Source organism: Canis lupus, chromosome 14 (assembly GCF_003254725.2).
Source record: "Canis lupus dingo isolate Sandy chromosome 14, ASM325472v2, whole genome shotgun sequence".
Classification (NCBI taxonomy): domain Eukaryota; kingdom Metazoa; phylum Chordata; class Mammalia; order Carnivora; family Canidae; genus Canis; species Canis lupus.
The window spans coordinates 42271373-42291703 of NC_064256.1; the positions used below are offsets into that span (position 1 = coordinate 42271373).

Here is a 20331-nt window from a genome sequence, read left to right on the forward strand (position 1 = left end):
TAAGTAGTCATTTTGTATGTCGTTTAAATATTAAATCTCTTCTAATATATAGTCTTCATCAAATGTCCATTGTGCAAGTGTTTAATAATAAGGACAAATGCAATCAGACCCTTTTGTATTGAATTTCATTTATAAGCCTTAGGTGCTTGGCTTCCATGAATGTGGGAGGGAAAGTATCTTCAATAGGAGCCTTGTCACTGAGCTCCTGGCAAGTATTTGAAACTTAAGGCAGTATTGTCCATGACTGAGGCTCTGTTAGTATTTGATTTCACTTTCTACCTTGATACTATATAAAGATTTAGAGTGTCAGGCTGTGAATTGCCTGGCTAAATTCCTTACTTTCACATACCTCAGTAAATACAATATGGGGAAATCACTCCATTTCCCTGCTGTCTCATAAAACCAAAATGATGATTTCTCTGGACTTGGATATATTAGCCAAATTGCCTCAATACCATAATGATTATTTCCTCCCATTTTCCTCTTAATTTCAACTCTTGGTTTGTCTTACGTTCCCCAGAAGCCTACCATAAAGCAAATATGCATCCCATAGAAAGAGTCCTCAGTCTCTGTGGTGCGGGGAGCAGCTTACAAAACAAAAGCAGAACAACCTGCACTGGAGTCAGGTGCACAAATCCCTTTTTTCAACCTGGAGGACTTAGGAGCCACAGTCTCTTTGAAGTCCAGGTCTCCAGCTCTCCTGGTCAATCCAAACCGTCTTCCTCTATTCCCTCCCCATCAGAGCCTCACCTTCATTATGAATGACCCTCTGATGTGTCCCAGTCCGGCAGTGACTTCCTAGTGGCCACGACTGCATTTCTGAACCTTCCTTTCCAGCCTTGGGAATTCAGCCAGCAACCCCTGGAATACCTGCTGAGGAATGTTGGCCTTTGCTTTCAGCCATCCCCACAGCCCTAGCATCTCAGTTAGTCATGGGATGCTCTTTTTTTCTTTAGTATACTGACTTGGATTTTTGCTCACAGAGAGCACAATTAATGAGAAAGAAAAGAAAAGAAGAAAGGAAAGGAAAGGAAAGGAAAGGAAAGGAAAGGAAAGGAAAGGAAAGGAAAGGAAAGGAAAGGAAAGCCTACCAAATGGGACGCTTTTGTACGTGAATTCCCAAAGGAGCTCTATTGTGCATTTTCTTTGTTGCATAAAAGTTTTGTTGAGTAACCTTTAAGTTCTCATTTTTCAACCCCCAGTCCACACAAACTACATAGTGAGAAGACAGTAAAGAAACACTTTCTTAACCACAAAAAGGGACTGTTTTGTATTAGAGGGAAATTAGCTTAGAAATTTCAGATTCTGTGTTTCCTTTTTTAAAAAATAAAAGGTTTTTGGTTCCATTTGAAAAGTAATAACATGTTTCTCTTCAGGAAACGTACTTTTTTTCCCTACTAGGAATCACAAGAAATGTTGACAATGGATACCTTGAGGGGAAGAGTTTTTCTAGCCTGTACTTTTTACATTTTTACCTCTTCTGTGCCTTTTAGCTTTTGAATTTTCCCACTGTGCAAAGATTACTTTTAGTCTTAAAAGATGAATAAATTAATATTGCTGATTTGAGAAAATTAGAAAATATATAGATACAGAAGGTGGAGAATATCCTCAGCTCACCATAAAAAAAAATCGTTGCTAACTTTTCCCCCTTCATCTCATCCCTTCCGATGTTTTTCTGTGCATGCTTTCTTTCTACAAAGAGGGGATCATAAGATAGATGATAGATAGATAGATAGATAGATAGATAGATAGATAGATAGATAGATAATAGATAGATAATGGATGTTTTTAAACTCACACATAAAGGAGGTGTTGAGCCACAGGCTAGATTCACAGAACCAAAGTTTTCTTCTTTTGAACAATCGAGTTCAACTTGGTTCTTGACATGTTATGTCTGCTGCTGATTATCAGCTAAACTGTATCAAGGGAGTTAAAGCTGAGCTGCTTTCAGGTTAACTGCCTGTTTGGGATATCCTTCATCGAGAGTGGCCTGTGCTGTTCTGCTGAATGTGCCTCATCCTGCTGTGGTCACCACCGCCCCACCCCCCGCCCTGGCCCACAGTCAGGTCGTGTCCTGGATATCCTAGCCACAAACTTCTCATGGCATCAGCTTTTGTCCTTTCTGACTCCAGTGTGGGAAACTTTTTGACACTCAATGCCCCTCCAACCCTCTACCATGTCCCTGTCATCACATGTACACACATGAGCACTCCCTCTCTCTCTCTCATGCACATTCTCAAACACACACTTGCTCTCTTTCTCTTATAAACACACTCACATACATGCTCTCCACACACACTTCCCCTGGCCCAGTGTCTGCAAGGCTCTCTCCGGTCTCTCTGCCCAGGCTGTTGTCCAACCCAACTCCTACTGCATAGGAGATGTTCCCAAGGGTTTCACAGGAATCAGTGGCCACATGCTCAGTCAAAGCCCCAAACACCTCTGCTCTAGCTCTGGGATCCTATAAATCCATCTAGGATCCCATAAATCCGCCTGGGATCCATCAGTTCCAATCCTGAGTCTGAGCTCTATCTAAATTCCTCTAGGTCTCCCTCCTGCAAGAACTGGAGACACTGGTCTGTTTTGGGGCAGACAGGTTGCTTGTATGCCACATCCATCCTCACTTCAGAAAAGTGCTTGTTCCATGATCTCCACATGTTCGCTCTTGAGATTTAAAACTAAAATTTGGAAAGCAGAAAACCTCCTCCCACCCTATCACCTCATTAGACTTCTGAGAGTTGATTTTGGGACTTGAAGCCACAAGCTTTTTCTGGCCTCTCTCCCCTAAGACATAAGCTTCAGTTTATAAGGTCTACTTGTTAAGAAGGACAGAAGGGAATTAGGAAATAAATATGGCAATAGTCATCCCCCCACAAACTATTTTCATGCTACATTTATCCTCACTTAAATCTTCACATTCCTGGGGGGAAAAGACTAAAACTTGTCTAAGCCAACTTCCTCTGCCCTCTTTTCTGGTTCTAGGAAGGTGAAATGGAAATTTTTCTCTGTCCAGAAAAATTTCTTCTCTAGTTTATACCCCCAAAGATCTTCAAGTTTGGGTAATCCTGGGAATCGAGTATTATTCCCTGTCCCAGGAGCTTGGGGTCCCTCAGTACTGGCCTCAGCCCTCAACCCAGCTCCCCCACCTTCTTATGAAACATGTGTTAATCAAATATCCGGTAAGTGGTGGTGACTGGGAGGAAGCTGTCTTTGCTTCAAGGCAACAGAGAAAGTTTCCGAGAGTCACTGTCCACTCTGTAGGGCTCAGGCGTGTGTCTCTAGAGCAAAGCAGTCATTGGCCAAGCCTGCATTCTTCCCAGATATGTTGTGTTTTCTAGATGCATGTGTATTATTTTTTAAATTGCAGAAAAAAAATAATAAACTTTATCTTTAAAAAAGAACAATAGTTACATTAAAAAAAAAGAAAAACATATCCCTTAGCAATTGCTCTCAACATTATAAGGAATGGGAGAATGTTGATGATAGCTGGCTATTGTTTCCAGAGAATGAGCCCCTAAAATTAACAACACTCTGCACCTGAGGTAAGCACGATGCTAATCAATAGTGTTCATTAGCAATCCGGACAATGCAGTTTCTGTGTTTGAGCTGAGAGCTAAATTGGTAACCGTTCTTTTGTTACTCCTCATCCTGGCTTTTTGTTTTGACTTTAGCTTTCAGCTTGAGAGCAAAGACAGGGGCAGAAAGCCAGGTGGACTGGGCGCTCTTCATTTGGTTTGGCCTACCTACCTGAATACTTCTTACATGTTTGGGTGCATGCAGAGAAGGGTTCTAGCTGCATCTTTATGATATATGGTATTTCCCTCCCCTCTTCATCCAAGTGGGGGACACAGTCAGTTCTGGGTGGCCCCCTTTTTTAGCCTCTTTGGGGTACATACTTTGTATTGGTCTGCTGAGAACAAAGATGGCCGGTCTCTCCTCAGGTTTCACGGGATCATCTCCCGGGAACAGGCAGACGAGCTTCTCGGAGGCGTGGAGGGCGCCTACATTCTTAGAGAAAGCCAGCGCCAGCCAGGATGCTACACATTAGCTCTCAGGTGAGCTTGATCTCATCCACTGTTGCGGCTGCTTTACAGGGGACCTTACTTATTTCTCCACCCCCCCTTTTTATTGCTGTTAAATACATGTAACATAAAATTTGCCATCTTAACCATTTTTAAGTGTGCAATTCAGTGGCATTAAGTACGTTCTCAGTGCTGTGCAACCGTCTCCATTATGCGTAGGCAGGACTTCTTCATTATCCCAACCAGAAACTCTGTACCCATTAACGAGTCACTGCCCATTCCCCCCCTACTTATTTTTTTTGCTTACAGAGTACCGGTAGCCTATTAGAGGCTTATACACTTCCCAGGCTACAGATGTTATCAGTAGGTTGGACACAAGAGGCTCTGTTTAGGCACATACGGTAAACTGGAGAATTATCTGGAAAGTTAGTGCTCCTGTACCCCTTCTGCCTAAAACTGAGCCAGCTATGGGAACAATCCCTCTGCCTCAGTTAGTTCCCAAGAGCCCTGGTCAAAAGTCTTCACCTCACAGTGTGTATGTGTGCCTGGACTGATGTGAAGTTTTTCCATGGGTTCTCTCTCGGGGTTTAACATTGACCCAAGGGTCACATTGACTCCCAATGGTGGTCATGACGCCCCATGCCAGCAAGCCATCAGAGCAGAGTTCTCATGAGCCTTTTATCACAAAATCACAAGAACTGGAAATCACAGTGCCAGAAAAGCACTGCATTTTGTGCACTTTCCTAAACTGGATCAAATATTTGATGCCATTTGATCCTTATGGCAATCCCATAAGGCTAGAGGAAAGTATCCAAATCCAGAATCAAATTGTCTTCTAAAGTTCATTTATGAATTCTTTGGAATTGGGAAGGCTTTTCTCCATAGAAGGAATGATATCAATGGAAACACCTCCCAGGCCTGCCCACAATGACCTACATCTCAATTCTGTATCTGTAAAAGGATACTTCCCAAGTTGCACCTAGGGATGGCTTGGACATATCTTAGATGATGTCATTATAAGGAAGCACTTCAAACGTTAGTAAGCGCTCTAGGTATGCAAAGTATTTTCCTGTCCCCCAGCCCTCCAGCAGCAGTCACAGGCAGTCCCAGTGGGAAACCAAGCAGGGGCTGTGAGATATAGGACCAAGGTCAAGAGGAGGCAGCCAGTGCTAAAGCAGGAGGACCTTAGAGGTTAGATCCCTGGGATGCTGGCAATAGCAGCACCAGCAGGGAGCTTCCATCAGCTTCCTTCATCTCCCTGCTGTGGCATTAGCTAGGGTGGGAGGCATGAGTGGTCAAAGATGTAATATTAAGGGGACTCAGGGCCAGTGGTGGTGGTTCCCCTTGCAGAGGCGATTGCCAAATATAAGGGACAGGTAGAGAGCTGTGGCTGGTTTTCTTTTTTCTTCTTTTTTTTTAACATTTTATTTATTTATTAATAAGAGACACAGAGAGAGACAGAGACACAGACAGAGGGAGAAGCAGGCTCCATGCAGGGAGCCCGATGTGGGACTCGATCCTGGGACTCCAGGATCATGCCCTGAGCCAAAGGCAGATGCTCAACTGCTGAGCCACCCAGATGTCCCAGGTGGCTGTTTTTCATCAAGGATATTTAAAAGTAAAATATGTGGAAACAAGACTCTATCCACTCACATTTACAAATGAAAGTGATAAGGATTCAACAGCATTAGTGATTTCTAGGATCCAAAGACATCCTATGACTACCTGGTGTTAAATCCCACCCCTGCCTCTTTCCAGGGGTGTAACTTCAAGCACATACCCAATCTCTTCAAATCTCAGTTTCCTTAGCCATAAAATGGGGATAATAATTCTACCTGTCTCAAAGCCTCTGTATGATAATTAAATGGGAGGGGGGAGGAATTCATGCCAAGTGCCTAGTTCAGTGTCTGACATACAGTACGCACTCAAAAAAAATGTTAGCCGCTACTGTTCTTCCATGTTCTTACTTCTAACACTGTTGTGATTTCTCCTTCTCTTGGGGACCAGATTTGGAAACCAGACTTTAAACTACAGGCTCTTCTATGATGGAAAACACTTTGTGGGCGAGAAGAGGTTTGAATCGATTCACGATCTGGTCACAGATGGCTTGATAACATTGTACATAGAAACAAAGGCTTCTGAATACATTTCCAAAATGACAACAAACCCCATTTATGAACACATTGGATATGCCACTCTACTCCGAGAAAAAGTATCCAGGAGGCTGAGCAGGTCTAAAAATGAATCAAGAAAAACAAGCGTTACAAATGAAGAACACACAACAGTTGAAAAGGTAAGCTACGTGTGTGACAGAAACAGTCTCTGTTTTTAATTTATGCTGAATAACTGCTTGATTAGTATGTGTGTGATTGGCCAGAATGTTGGTAGAGACCCACCCTCACCCAGAGAAATCTAGAATTTTCTGCTAGGGGGGACCTTAGAAATCTTCTGGTTCAACTAGGCCCGGAAATGTGCATTGATTTGCCCAAACGCATACAGTCAGAGCCAGGGCTTCACAAATAATTATTTGTGGGTTTATTTGGAGTTTGAAAAACAAAAGTAAAGTTTATTAATGTTTTATCATACAAATAGTCCTTGGTTTTCATTCCATTTGAGGCTCTACTGGCTGTCTCCAGGTCCACCTAGCTATGCAAAATATGCAAATATGTGGTACTTGTGTCTGCTTCTCTTAGGACCGAGTCACCATGTGTGATGCACAGGTCAGCCCTCTCCTGAATGTGGTCGTACCTGGATAACAGCTTAACAGCTTTTACTGACAGAGATGGGAGCATTATCGGTGATGATGGCTATCTCTGGGAGGCTTAAAAGATGGGCTGTCCTTTGCCCCAAAGGAAGAGTTATCATGCCTCACCGAAGATTAGAAACTCCCAAGTGGGCAATGTTCAAGCTGCATGGGTGGTGGCAGGATGTGGGGAGGGAGATCTGATTTTCCTCTCCAGTAAGCTGCTGTTTATTTGAAAGACACCACCGCAGTTTGCTAGCAGATTTTTTGGATGTGCCCCTTTAGGAACCATCTGCTTTGCCTGGTCCTATTTTCCACTGAAAGAAAGTGACAGCCAGTCACACCGGTCAACCCTCCTGAGTCTGTACTGAGTCTAGTGTCGAAGGCAAGCTTGGACTGGGACAGATATAAGTAAGGGGAGCAGAATGGTGGGTAATGCTCCTTCTGATGATTGCTGATCCTTAATTAAACCGGAGCAGCACCCCCACACTCCCCTGTTATCCAGTGTGAGCATAAAGCAAAGGAACCTCAGGTTGATTGGCTGCCTTGGCTTTGGGACAAGGACACACCAGAAATCACTGGAATAGGGAGGAGGGCAGAGGCAGGCAGCATGGCAGCATGGTCCTGTTGGCAGAGACGGGCATGATCTTAATTGATTTGCTGATTGAATTTTAGAGCCTAGGAGAACCTTCCCCAAAATCACATCAGCTGGGCAGCTGGCCTATGAAAAAATTATTTGCCATTTTCTCTTTTATAACTCTGGTGTCTCCAAGGCACCTGTTATTCTTTTACAAATAATTGATTTGGGAAATGGTGGGTTTTCTGATTGTTTGCATTTTACCAAGAGGGAGGGAGGGGACATGAGCCCCAACTTTCAGAATCTGTTCCAGTCCAGGCAAAAGCCATTCCTTAGTCTATTTGTAAAATCTGTTCAAAAGTAATTTAGAACAGAAAATCTGGAAGCTGACCTTCCCAGCCATGACAAATCAGAAGATGAATTGTAAAATAAATCCCTGAAGCAGTGTTTATATTTCCGAGTCAGAGAGTAATGCCACCAAAAAGGCAACACACTGCAGGCTACACACTAGAACATTCCAGGAAAAGAAGTGAGGACAGAGTGTCTCTTGCATGTTTGTGATGAAAGTTTACATTTTGGGTACTGAACTGATACTTCTAGAGCCTTGTCCTTCGCCAAGAGGGAAGTTTGGTCATGAAAAATTGATATTTCTAGGTGATATTCCCACAAGGAAACCTGTGGGACAAAATATGTCCTTTGTTGTAGATCATTTTTATGTATTTATTAAAATTAAATTTGGGGGGAAATTAATAATCAGATTAATAATAACTTTAAATGAGCTTCCCAGTACACTCTTCTTAGGTAAATAAAGAAAATATTGAAAGAAGTCATCCAAACTCAGGGAAGGGTTTGATGGACAGGTGTTGGTCGCGTGGATTTTCTTGGACACTAATAATGCAACGTTTGAATTTCCTGGGGCAAACATTCGGAACTCTGGCTCTGGTCATTTGCTAGAGGTTGCTCATTTTGTTAGTAAGTTTGTTAAGTAACTGAGTACAAATCCATCTCTTTCTCTCTGACCTGTATTGACAAGTGGAATTATTAAAAGTCTCATTCTTGCCAGAAATTCTATTTCCCCTAAGGGCAGGTCAGTGGACGGTTGCTATGGAGGCAGTGACTAGAAAAGATGTAGCAGAAACTTGAATGGATTTGCTGAGAAGTGCCCGGGGCACCTGTCTGCTTCGATAATGGCGCATCTTGAAGGTTTTAATGAGTGAAATGGGTAGGGTTTCCTAATAATTCTCAAATCCAGACAGCCTGGCATTTCATTTTCCAAAGTACTTAAACTCTGTTCACCCATTTATTTTATTGACCATCTCCAAATGAACCCAGAGGGACTGTGTCACCTGAAAATCCGAGAATATTATCAATGTTAATTGGCCTAGAGATATTACCTACCCCATCAGATCCGAAGGGTTTCCAGATTTATCTCATGTCAAGGTGGTTAGCAGTGAACTTGATTTTAATAACTATAGATGAGACAAGGAGGTGGCAGGGTGCAAGAGAGAAAACAAAGTTGTGGTGGTTAGCCAATAGCAGTCTCTTTCCTTACTGATTCATTTAATTGATTTTTAAAACATTATGATATATAAGGGCCACCATTTGGTACATTTAATTAAAATGGTCATGCCCGGTGTAATTTCTTTTATGAAATTTATTTCAGAATTGATTCCATAGATGGATTATCTACTGACCTCCAAAACCAGCACTGTAAGCAATAGAATGACAACAGGATTTACATTGGTTCAGACATTTATAGTTTACAGATTTCACACATGTGAAGTAATTTCCCATTTTATCCTCAGAGCTACTTTGCCAGGTACACAGAGCAGGAATCATTGTCCCTACTTTACTGAAAAAGTCCCAATGGCAGAGTAAGGAATCAAACCCAGATTTCTGAGCCCCAAGTTCAGAGCTTCTTATACCTACAGAGCAACGAGGCCCCATTCTGTTCTTATTGCCCTTATTGCTTTAAGCAAACACCCTTGGTTCTCCCCACACCCAGTCAAGTGATGCTAAGAATCACTCAATATTTACGTCATCTGTTTTGAAAAACCCACTACTATCACTAGCTGTAATAACTAAGCTTTCTTATGAAGGATACTTTGCTGAGTCAAATATATGTGACAACAATGTTTTCCATGGCACATGTTTATTCAATAAATGTGACTTGCCTGTATTAAACTGCATTTACATTTTACTGGAGAAAAACCATCTGTATCCTTGATATCGTAAAAGCATAGTTTAGAATATATTATATCTTACCAGTTTATTCATTTCACTATTTTTTCTAATAGCAAAAGTTAGAAAATAGCCTGTCTGTCCATCAGTTGGGGGCTGTTTAGATGAATTAAGGCACACCCATATAAAGGAATACCATGCAGCCACAGAAAAGACTAAGAATACTCGTACGTGCTGACAGGGAAAGATTATCCAGGATTATTAAATGCCAACAACAACTTGCAATGTAGCATGCATAATCCAATTTCATTTGTGTGAACCAGAAGAAAAATGGTTTTACGTATGTTTTTTTCCTACAAAATCATAAGCTATCCCTTGAAGGATACAAGAGCTGGTATCACTGGTCACCTGTGGGAAGGGGAAGTGGGTATCCGGGAGGTAAGGGTGGGAAGGAGATTATTCCCTGCTACTATTTCATACTCTTTCAATTTTGAACCATGATAAATGCAGCATTCTATTCCAAAAACTAAAGAATAAGAAAAAAAGAACTGCATTAGATTTTAAATTCACATATGTTAGAGCAAACCCTGAGTGAAACGTCTTCTGCACTGAAGGTGTCACACACACATACGGAGAGAGGGGAGCCTCTGGATCCAGGCTGTTTTTCCCACCCCTTGGCACGGGTTCCCTTCTCCATCCTGACAGCTCCCTTTCCCCTTCATCTCTCCCTTGGATGCTTAACAGAGTCAGTGTGTAGCAGCCTATAGGGTTGGGGCCCGAAGAGGGTAAAGGACCAAAATCACCACATAAAGACTCCGATGTGACTGTCCCTGGAAATGGGTTAGCTCTTGCTTGCTTCCTCACTAGCATTGCTGCCCTGGGATCCTGCCCAGCACTCCCCAATTTTCCGTGCCCCCACCCCCACCCCACCTCTGCTTTCTGAAGCTGTGAAGACCAGCTCCCACATTCCACTCACTTTCCAATAGCAGCAAGAAAGCCCTCTTTGGTTTCTGCTTGTCTTCCTGTGAAACCAGGGGCATGAACTTTTCTCTCCATTGAAGGACTCTGGGTCTGGTTAGGACGTCCTTCTCTACAGATGAGCTGTTTCAGACAGGAATGAACTCTCTCCAACCCCAATCCACCATTTTTGTTCTTTCTGAAATAATTCTCTTCTTCACATCCAGGGGGATCCTCTCATTGTTTATTTTGCTATTTCCACCGTAAGAACCAGCTAGCCTGCCAGAGATCTTTCCCCAGCAATGATATTACATTTCCCTCCACTGCCTGGGAGCAGGAGGGGGTAGCCACACCAGGAAATGGATCTCCAGGCCCCACTGACCAACAGAAGCCCCACAAGTCAGTTAGGCTGAGACTGAATGGTTCTCTGCCCCAGTCCCACAGTGGTACCTAAGTGTTAGTGACCTTTGGTGACTTGTTCATCAGAGTGTTGCTCTTGCTTTTGCTGTTTTCATCTTGGAAACATGATTTGCTTTGTCTGCAGGACAAAGTCCAAATTCCTCAGCAGAACATTTGCCGTTCATCTGAGCCTGAGCTCCCCTAGAAGCAGAGCCTGAGACAAGGGTTTGGTACATTGGCAATTTGGGAAGGCATCCTAATGAGCAGGAAGGAGAGGCCAGGGAAATGAAACTGATAAGAAAAGAAGCTAATAGGAATGGATGTTATTGAGTTGGGGATCTTCTGAGAACCCATGTAGAATTGCTTCTTAGAGAAATTGGGGAGGGGTGTTGTTTATCTACCACCTCCTGTTCTCTATTGGCTGATGAGTGCCTGTGAGCTGTTAAGTACCTCGCATACCAGGCTATGCATGTGGAGAGCCAAGTGGGTGCCCATGGGCATCCCAGACAGTCATGTCAGGGATCTCCCAGACAGAAAGCAATAGGTACACAGTGAGGACTGGGTCTAACAGGCTACCAGAAGGCAAGTGCCACAGCAATCCCTGGTGGTGAGGGACACTCAAAATGAATGGAAGTGCCCACTACACTCAAAATGAATGGAAGTGCCCACTACCGCACAGCTCCACCTCTCCCCGCCTGTCTCCCACTGCTGGCCTCCCTCACTGGCCAGTGATCCACAGATATTCCTGTCCTCGCACTTCCCCTCCCCCACACCTGTGTCCAAAAGCCTTTCCCTTCCTGTGATAGGTCGGTTCCTGGGTTCCTGTCCATCCAGCACAGCCTCTCTGGTAAAACCTGTTGGGGCTCACCCTCCTTCACAGACTCTCAAGGAATTGCTTCCACCACAAAACAATCCCAGAGCTTTATATACTCTTCATGATAATTTAATGTGTTGCATCCTAAGTGGTTGATTAGACCAGTGGTTCTCAAAGTATGACCTTCAGGAACCAGCAGCATCAGCAACACCCAGGAGATGGATTAGAAGCACCTCTGCTCAGGGGCCCCCGCCCCCACACTGCTAGATTTGGAACCCTGGGGGTGGCACTTCTGTGTGAGCCAGCCCCCGGATGGCTCCAGTGCACACCCTGTGCCACGCACCCTCTATTTGGATGCCTCTCCTCCCCAACCAGTTGACTTGCCTGAGGCCCAGGTCACCCCAAGTCTTAACTCCCTAGCTCTAAAGCCCGGCCCATGAAGGGCTCAGCAGAGGACACACTGCCCAATGAACAGCAGATAGCTAACTTTAAAATGGAACACACTATATCTTATTCACTCTAAGGAACATGTATCTCAAATGCACCAACACATGTGGGTATCTCACACCCTGTGCCCTTCCCTCTGGTGGGCTCCTTCCTCCCTGGGCTAATTCGACTCACTGGGTGTTAGGAGAAGCCAGAGCCTGGAAGAGAAGGGTCTTGGAGACCATTTTGTGCAGCTCCTTTGTTTTACACAACAGGAAACTGAAGAACCCAACTCATTTGTCTTGGAGTATTTCAAAGACATCCAGAGGTCACGAAGGCTTGGATTAAAAAAAAAAAAAAAAGGCTTTAAAATAACCTGCAACTTAGGAGTTCTCTTAAAATTAAGATCTTTAAGGAACACAAGTTACACCTCCAAGACTTCTATGTGAATGACTGAAAAGTGAAAAATGAATTCAGATTATAGTTAGTCTAGAAGGTACCCCAGTAATCAGAACCCAGCAGGGAATGGAAGACGTTATCACTGGGATTTTGAAAAGAATTTGATTAACAGGGGATTTTTTTTCCAGGGACTGGTAATAGTGGGAAGCAGTTACGTCCCCAATGCTGCAGGGACCTGAGAAAGGCACTGGGGTCACTAGTGTCTGATGAGAGCTGGAGTGGGGTTTTCTGTAGGAGGGGGGCTTGCATGAGGAAGGGGCTCCAACAGAAGGCAGGGCTTACATAATAGGAGAGTTCCCACAGGATAGGAAGTTCCCCCAGGAGGAGGACTTGCATACAGTAGGGAGATTCATACCATCAATCAAGGGTATAGCTATGCAGCCCCTGAACTGCCATATTACCCAAAAGGGAGGGGGTGGGGAAGAAATAACCCAACTTCTCTCTCTTCTACCCTTTGATCTCCTGCCTATACCCCCCATTGGACAAACTCAACCAGAAGCCAGAGAGCAAAAGCCTGGGGATACAGTCTGCACAAGTCAGTCTCATGAATGAATTCACGAGGAGAGGAGTAGAATATGGCAGAGAATAATCAATGCAAGGAGTGAACACGGACCAGTTCCACTGCTCACTGTGTTAGCACTGTTCTCATTACTGTATCAAGTTCAGGTCCAGACACCATTATTGGCATTAATGCAAGATAATGAGGTAGCCCTTTTCCTGGAGAAGCTCCTGGACCATTATAGAAAGGATCTTGGTTCTGGAGGGCAGACAGACTTTGTGACTTTATTAAGGACAGTTGATTCAAACATAGTAGTGCTCAAAGCCCTTCACCAAGCAGAGCTGCTGCTTTCATTTGCCAAAGACCCTGAATTGTTCATGTAGAAAGCGTCAAGGAACTGATAACGACCCGCTCATATTTACAGGGTCTGGAAAACCTGTAGATCTGCCCCCACAGGAGGTCCCTTGGAAATAATATGTGACTGATATAACCAGTCTTTTCTCAGGAGTCAAGGATAAATGGAGATGAGCATGACTTAGCTAGTAAAAGTGACAGGTACAGTAATGACTCTTCCTACCTCGCACACACAGGGTCATAAAATGGAATGGGATGTGATGCTGTAAGAATGGATTTGAACTTAGATTACATTTGCTCATGAAACCAGGTTTTACAGAGTCTTATTTTACATGAGTCCCCTAATGCTGTAGGATTTATCATGCAGTCTGAAAAACAGTTGATTTGGCTAGGTCAGTGGTCCTCAAACTGGCTGCATCTTAGATTCACCCTGGGAGCTTTAAAAAAATACCCATGTTTGGCCTCTCCTGACTTCTTGAATCAGAGGCCTCCCACCAGTAAAGTTCAGGTATCTCTATTTTTAAGGCCCCAACGGTGATCCTAAAGTCCGCATCCCTTGGTTAGATGAAAGGTGAGATAGGAAGTAAGGGTTATCAGATATTTGCGGGAGCGCTTTCTCTTAGTGATATCTGTGCTATCTGTTCTAATGCCTCTTCTATGTCCTAATTTAGACGATGGGATTCATCCTCTACCTTCACCTACATGTAAAAAGTCCTCTGTGAAAACATGTTTTAAGGTAGTAAAAACTCTGGTGGTTCAGAGGTTTGCTTTGCTCCTTTTTTCCTGGCTCCTTTTCCCAAATCATTGGCTAAGATTTAAATGAAAATCAACTGGAAAAAGATTAAAAGAATTTAACGAAGGGACAAGGAAAAATCAACACTTCTTCCCTGTAGGCCAGCTGGTAGTTTCTTAATGATACAGTTTATAGGATTATGATTCTCAACCTTGGCTGCCCACTGGAATTTACTGGAGAGTTTTCAAAAATACCAATTCCTGAGTCACACCCCCAGAAAGTCAGATTTAACTACTGGCATTTGGCCTGGCACCTGGAATTTAGATGCTCTAGGTGATTCTGATATGCAGCCAAAGCTGAGAGCCCTTGCTTTAGAAGAATAAGTCCACTGGATTTATCTTTTATCAGAAAGATTCCCTTTTTGCCAGTCCCTCATTATCAATGACCTCAAGGTTAGAAATTTACAGAAACAAAAAGGAAAGTTATCCTAGTACATTCAGGATTTGTCAGAATAAGATGCGACAAACCCTCTTTATTCATCCCCGTCCAAAATCTAGAAAACAGCTAATTTAGAGGCAGGCCTGGCTCAAGCAATTTTGTGTAAGCAGTGCCATCTAGTGACATAGAGGAGAGTTACATGCTGGTGACAATCTCGAAGGACTACACTTACCAGATGTGGGAGTAATGAGCAAGAACAAATTTTCAGCAATGAATGCAATGAATCATTCCCATTTCCTCAGATTTTATAGCACAAATCAGGTTATGCAATAGCTAGAGGGTGTCCTTTTTCTGGTTCGTGCTCATTCTCTGTGCAAGCAGGTTGGCAGGTCTACCAGCTTGGGACACTTAGATGTAGAAATGGTCCCAGTGATCTGACTCACTGGGATTCTGGTCCAGAGGTGTCCAAACTTTTTGGCTTTTTTATATACTCTTTAAAATTTCTAAGACCCCCAAAAAGCCTTTCTTTATATGACTTGTGTCTCTTTATATTTACTCTATTTAAAAGTAAAACTCAGAAAAATGATAAATATTCTTTTAAACATAACAGTAATAGGTTCATTGTGTATTTATGTAAATAGCATATTTTTTTGTGAAAAATAACCCTATTTCCCAAAACAAAACTGGTAGGAATATTGGCATTGTTACATTTTTGTAAATCTCTTTAGTGACTGGGTTTAACAGACAACCTATGGATGCTCACATTTGCTTTTGTATTCAACCTGTGATGAAATATTATTTTATTTGAAGTATAGGGAAAAACTCTGGCCTCACACAGAGCTGTGTCATTCAAAAATGGAAGAATGTGGAGGGTTTTTGGTAGCCTTTTCAAGTAAATGTGATTTAAAAAAAAAAAAACAGACCAAAACTTAACAAATGATAGTTTCTTTTTTCCTTTTTTTTTTTTAATGATAGTTTCTTAAAGGATTGTTGCGATGTCTATCAGTGAACAAGACAATTCATAAAAATAGCTTTGACCACACGGATTCTGACAGTTTCTTGAAGTCCCTCACATTTTGAGAAGTGCTGTCAGCAGAACTCTGATGGATAAAAAGCATACCTTTTAGAGAAGCTTATATTTGTATGTCTGCAGGCAGGTGTTTGAGGGGAATCAGTATGCCATTTTCATCACCTTTGACTGTGGGTGCTAAATGGTGCTGTCATCTAGGACTGCTGTCCACCTGCAGTGGGTACTGCGATGCTTGCCCTGACTATGACCTCTGAGCTCTTCCTGTTGGCTTTCACTGAGGGTGGGCAGCAGAAATGACCCTGGGCCAGTTTGAAACCACTTTCCAGGTAATCCTGATATATTGTCCCAAAAAAGAACCCTGGATCCAGTCTTACATTCTTCCCTACAGATGTGAGAAATAGGCCCAAAGCTCGATGTGACGTGGTGATGATGAACACTGGTGGGAAGAGACACAACTTTAGGGAATCCCACTATTTTCTTTCTCTGTCCCCCCCTTTCTTACTCCTCTAGTGCTTCCCCTTCCATCATCTTTGCATCTCTCTAATCAAGATAAGCAGTCTCCCCCCGCCTCTCCTTGATGAGTAGCTCTCATCTTTGCCATCTAGAACATATGCGCCCTCTTTGGGAAACTGCACCCAGAGCTGTCTCCTCTCCTACTTTCAATTTATGTGCTTCTGGTAGAGTCAACCCCAGTCCCACTCAAGACTGAGCCAAGGGGTCACATTTCTCTGGCTACTATGGTTGGTTTACGGGTGGGTATGTGGTCAAGTCAGAGCTACTGGAATCAGTAGACTATCACTGTGAATTTCAGAATGAAGGCCTATTGCCCTTTTTTTCTGCCAAGTTGGTTTCAGCAGGTGGTAGAGTCTGTGTGGCCAAAGCCTTCCCTCTGAACCCAAGAAAGTGGAGCTGGAAAGGGAGAGAAACTGAATCCTCAGAACTTGATTGGTGGCTGCCGCTAGAGCCTGCCACCCTCTGCTGGATATTTCCAGTCTGTCAGTTATGTGAGTCAATTAAATCCTGTATAGCATTTTAGCTATGGGAGTGGGAATGTTTGGGTTGCGTTTAGATGTCTGCTATTTTTATAGCCAGAAGAACTCAAACTCATACCACCCTGTTAGTGCCCCCCCCACCCTCTTTTATCCTGCACTTACTGCCCATCTTACTTGTCACCATTATTGAGAAAGCAAAAGCTCAAGTCTTCAAATTCAGGCTTATTTTAATTTTGATCAAATGATCCACACTATTCTTCTTTAACATGATGATGTTAAATCGGAAAGGGGGACATCTAGTGTTTACTGAAATGGGTAGGAATATAGTACCTGGGTTACCAGATGGACACAGGAAATAACCCAAAAACCATTTCTGGAGTGCATTTCTCGAATCTTCTTGCTCCTGGCTCTGCCATAAGCGTATCTGTAGACTTCTTAATAATTATATGCACTTAAATAAGATTAAGGCAAAATGTTAGAGTCCTAGTGAACTCTGATAAACCAGATTTTTATCTATTCATGATTTTTCCAGGATTTTTTTTTTTAACAAAATGGAAAGAAACAACTAACAACTCTAGCTGGAGTGTTGGATCTGGTCAAAGAGAGCCTCTGTTGAACATGAGATACCCTTGCGCCCCACTCCCGCCCCCGCCCAGGTTAAAGGCAAAACAAATGGTATAAACTGGAAACCTGCAGCAAAAAGTTATCAGTAGTATTTATGAATTAAAAGCTTCATCTATAACAATCTGTGGGTTTTTTCCCCAGCTGTGGGGAAGAAGAAGGATTTTTGTTTCCTGAATAATTTCCATTGACATTAATGGAAATGAAATGGTCAAGGCTACATCTTGGGTTATTTGTTTTCATTGTCTCTGGAGCAGGTTGCAGGACTGGCATTACTCATTTCTCAATAATGAAATGTCTGGCTGGGTTTTATGATGATAATTTATAAATGTCCCAATTGGTTTTGTCTGTCCTTATACATAATCACTTTGAATTTTCCAGAAAGTTAATATTTCACTTTGTACCTAGTCTCTATTTATGAAGCTAATGAAGCCCAACCATCAGAAGAGTAAGTTAAAGTTTACGAATGCAGCTTTTACAGTTCTCATGTGACTTGGTGGCTTTAAAAAAAAAAAAAAAAAGATTAAGAAGCCACTTCACTGTCACTTGCAACAAATCCTTTGTTAACACTCAAATTGAGAGTCAGAAATATGACACATAATTATGAGCTATGCGTGTCCCAATGTGCCTTTAACAGAGTCAGGGTAGTTACATTGTATTGCAGTGTATATAAATGACATGTAACACAAATCAGGAGATAAGTGATTTCTATTATTTTTAACCCTGAATGATTTTAGGAAAGTTGGAAAAACAACATTAGAGAAACAGCATTAGAACATTAGAAAAACAACCACAACAACAATGCCAGCTCTACATTTATCAAGCATGGCTTAGTTTTTAATCCATTATAAACCAATATTGTTTCACTCAGCTTCTTAACAGTCTTTTAGTCTTGGGCTCCTACTCTTTTCAGCAAGAATCAAGAAAACTGAGGGTTGGAGAGAGCCAGCGATTGGGCCAGGGTCAGAAAAGTAGTAACTTGCAAGTCATATAACTAGTAACTAGTCACTACAACATGGCTTGTTTGGCTGCAAAACTTCTGTCCTTTCTCCTCTACCACACTGAAAAGGAAACTGATATGCTTTATGCCTAATTTTAAAGCTTCTAAACAGAATTATACTAGGAATTATTTCCCTCCTCAAATATAAGTTCTCCATTCTCTCTGTGGATGATTCTTTTTTTTTTTTTTTTTTTTTTTTTTTTAAGATTTTATGTATTGGGATCCCTGGGTGGCGCAGCGGTTTAGCGCCTGCCTTTGGCCCAGGGCGCGATCCTGGAGAGCCGGGATCGAATCCCACGTCGGGATCCCGGTGCATGGAGCCTGCTTCTCCCTCTGCCTGTGTCTCTGCCTCTCTCTCTCTCTGTGACTATCATAAATAAATAAAAATTAAAAAAAAGATTTTATGTATTTATTCATGAGAGAGGTAGAGACATAGGCAGAAGAAGAAGGAGGCTCCCTGCAGGGAGCCCAATGTGGGACTCGATCCCAGGACCCCAGGATCACACCCTCAGCCAAAGGCAGACGCTCAACCTCTGAGTCACCCAGTTGCCCCTCTGTGGATGATCCTAATCGTCTTCTGCTCTTGACTAACTTGTTCATATGAAGAAATATGTGTGGCTGAGGGAGTTCCTTAAGAAGACAAGTGCTCATTACAGAGAAGCATGCCTATCTGTGTGATTTCTGAAAGAAATTCCCTGTGTGCATCTTTAGCCTAGAGCTTATGTGAGTTTAAAAGGATTTGGCAATATTGAAAAGCTCTATATACCTTCACTAAATCCCAAAGTGACAACTATGAAATGTATGTTTTCAGCTACAAGCATCTCACTTCTAATTGTGATGGGAGAAATCAAGGTGAGAAAACTGAAATCACGGTTATCCTCATGATTGTCAAGAAGTAATGTGAGACCCAGGTTCCACTCACGGTAGCTTTGAAACACCAGCCGAACCCTGGGTTGTAGGAGGATATACATAGAGTTTGTAATGAACTGGGTTTGTCTTCCCCCGGTGAGTTAAATGTAGAAATCAACTGGGTCACAAGGAGAGGAAGAAACCGGAGAATTCACTGAGTGTCTGCTAAGCACCAGGGCTATAGGGGTGCTTTCCGTTGGTTCTGTTCAGTCCTCACAACAGCTCTGAGAGGGAAGAATTGGGGTGGCTGGAGTAACTTATTCGTGACCACTCAGTTGGTGAGCCAGGACCCAAACCCTGGGGGGTCCTCTCTTGAAAGCCTCTTCGAGAGCTCCTGGCTATCTGAGAGTGAATTTCTCGGGGTGGCCTTTTATGACCATGTCCCCTCACCCTAGCACCCTGCATGCACGTGTACACATCTTGCCCTCATCTACTTCCTCCCCCAAGCTGTGTCCAAGAGCCCAGCACTGCTGACCTATGATCACTTTCTGAGCAAATGAGCTGCTTTCACACCCTTCAGCCTTCACCCAACACCCTCCCCCCCTTCTCCTGTGTGCATCCTCTCCTCTCACCCAGCTCCCTGCCTTGACTTAGGGAATGCTACCTATCTTTCCAGACCAAACTCAGGCATTTCCGGACCTGCAAAGTCTTCCTCAACTCCACCCAAGCCTTCCTGGACATGCCTTCCTTTGGCTGCCTCTCTGTGGCTTAGATAGGACTCTGATTGCACTGCACTAGAGGGGTCGTTCAGTCAGTCACTTATTCTTAAACTATTAATAAATACTAATGACAACTAAGTATTCATTGGGCATTTAATCTGTCCAAGCACTGTTCTTCTCATAGCTGGCCAGTCATACTTACAAGGACTAGCTCAGGATGGACCCATGTCACAGGCACAGAAAGTGAGGCCCTGGGTCTCTGCTAGCACAATTAGGAAAGAGGCGTGTTCTCCTTCTGAAGAGGGTCATTTGAGCAGTTCAAGCCTGGGTCTATGAGCCAATATTTCCCTTCCTTTTTGTTTTAGTGCTAGTTTGGGTAGAGTTCCTGTTTCCTGCAGCCAAAATAGCTCTAATGGAGTCCCAAAAGAAGGCAGGCCAGGGTCTGGGAGAGAAGGACCTTCTAGAACAGGGAGGAGTATGGTTTGGCAGACAAGAGGGTCAGGTAGGGGAGAGGAGGC

General features: G+C 43.1%; 1 protein-coding gene and 1 long non-coding RNA gene across 3 annotated transcripts in view; one reads left to right on the forward strand and one right to left on the reverse strand.

Moving 5' to 3' along the window:
* CHN2 (chimerin 2) overlaps positions 1–20331 on the forward strand; it is a 295899-nt gene that overhangs the window by 184905 nt on the left and 90663 nt on the right. For both annotated transcript variants that reach the window (XM_025464493.3, XM_025464494.3), the window contains exons 5-6: positions 3942–4055; positions 6030–6315. In XM_025464493.3, coding sequence (XP_025320278.1) covers positions 3942–4055; positions 6030–6315 — 400 coding nt within the window. The remainder of the gene's footprint in view (positions 1–3941; positions 4056–6029; positions 6316–20331) is intronic.
* Positions 6170–20331, reverse strand: part of LOC112670650 (uncharacterized) — a 51979-nt gene continuing 37817 nt past the window's right edge. The window contains exons 2-3 of the long non-coding RNA XR_003143103.3: positions 8741–8811; positions 6170–6256 (exon numbers count right to left, since the gene is read on the reverse strand). This is a non-coding gene — a long non-coding RNA (uncharacterized LOC112670650). The remainder of the gene's footprint in view (positions 6257–8740; positions 8812–20331) is intronic.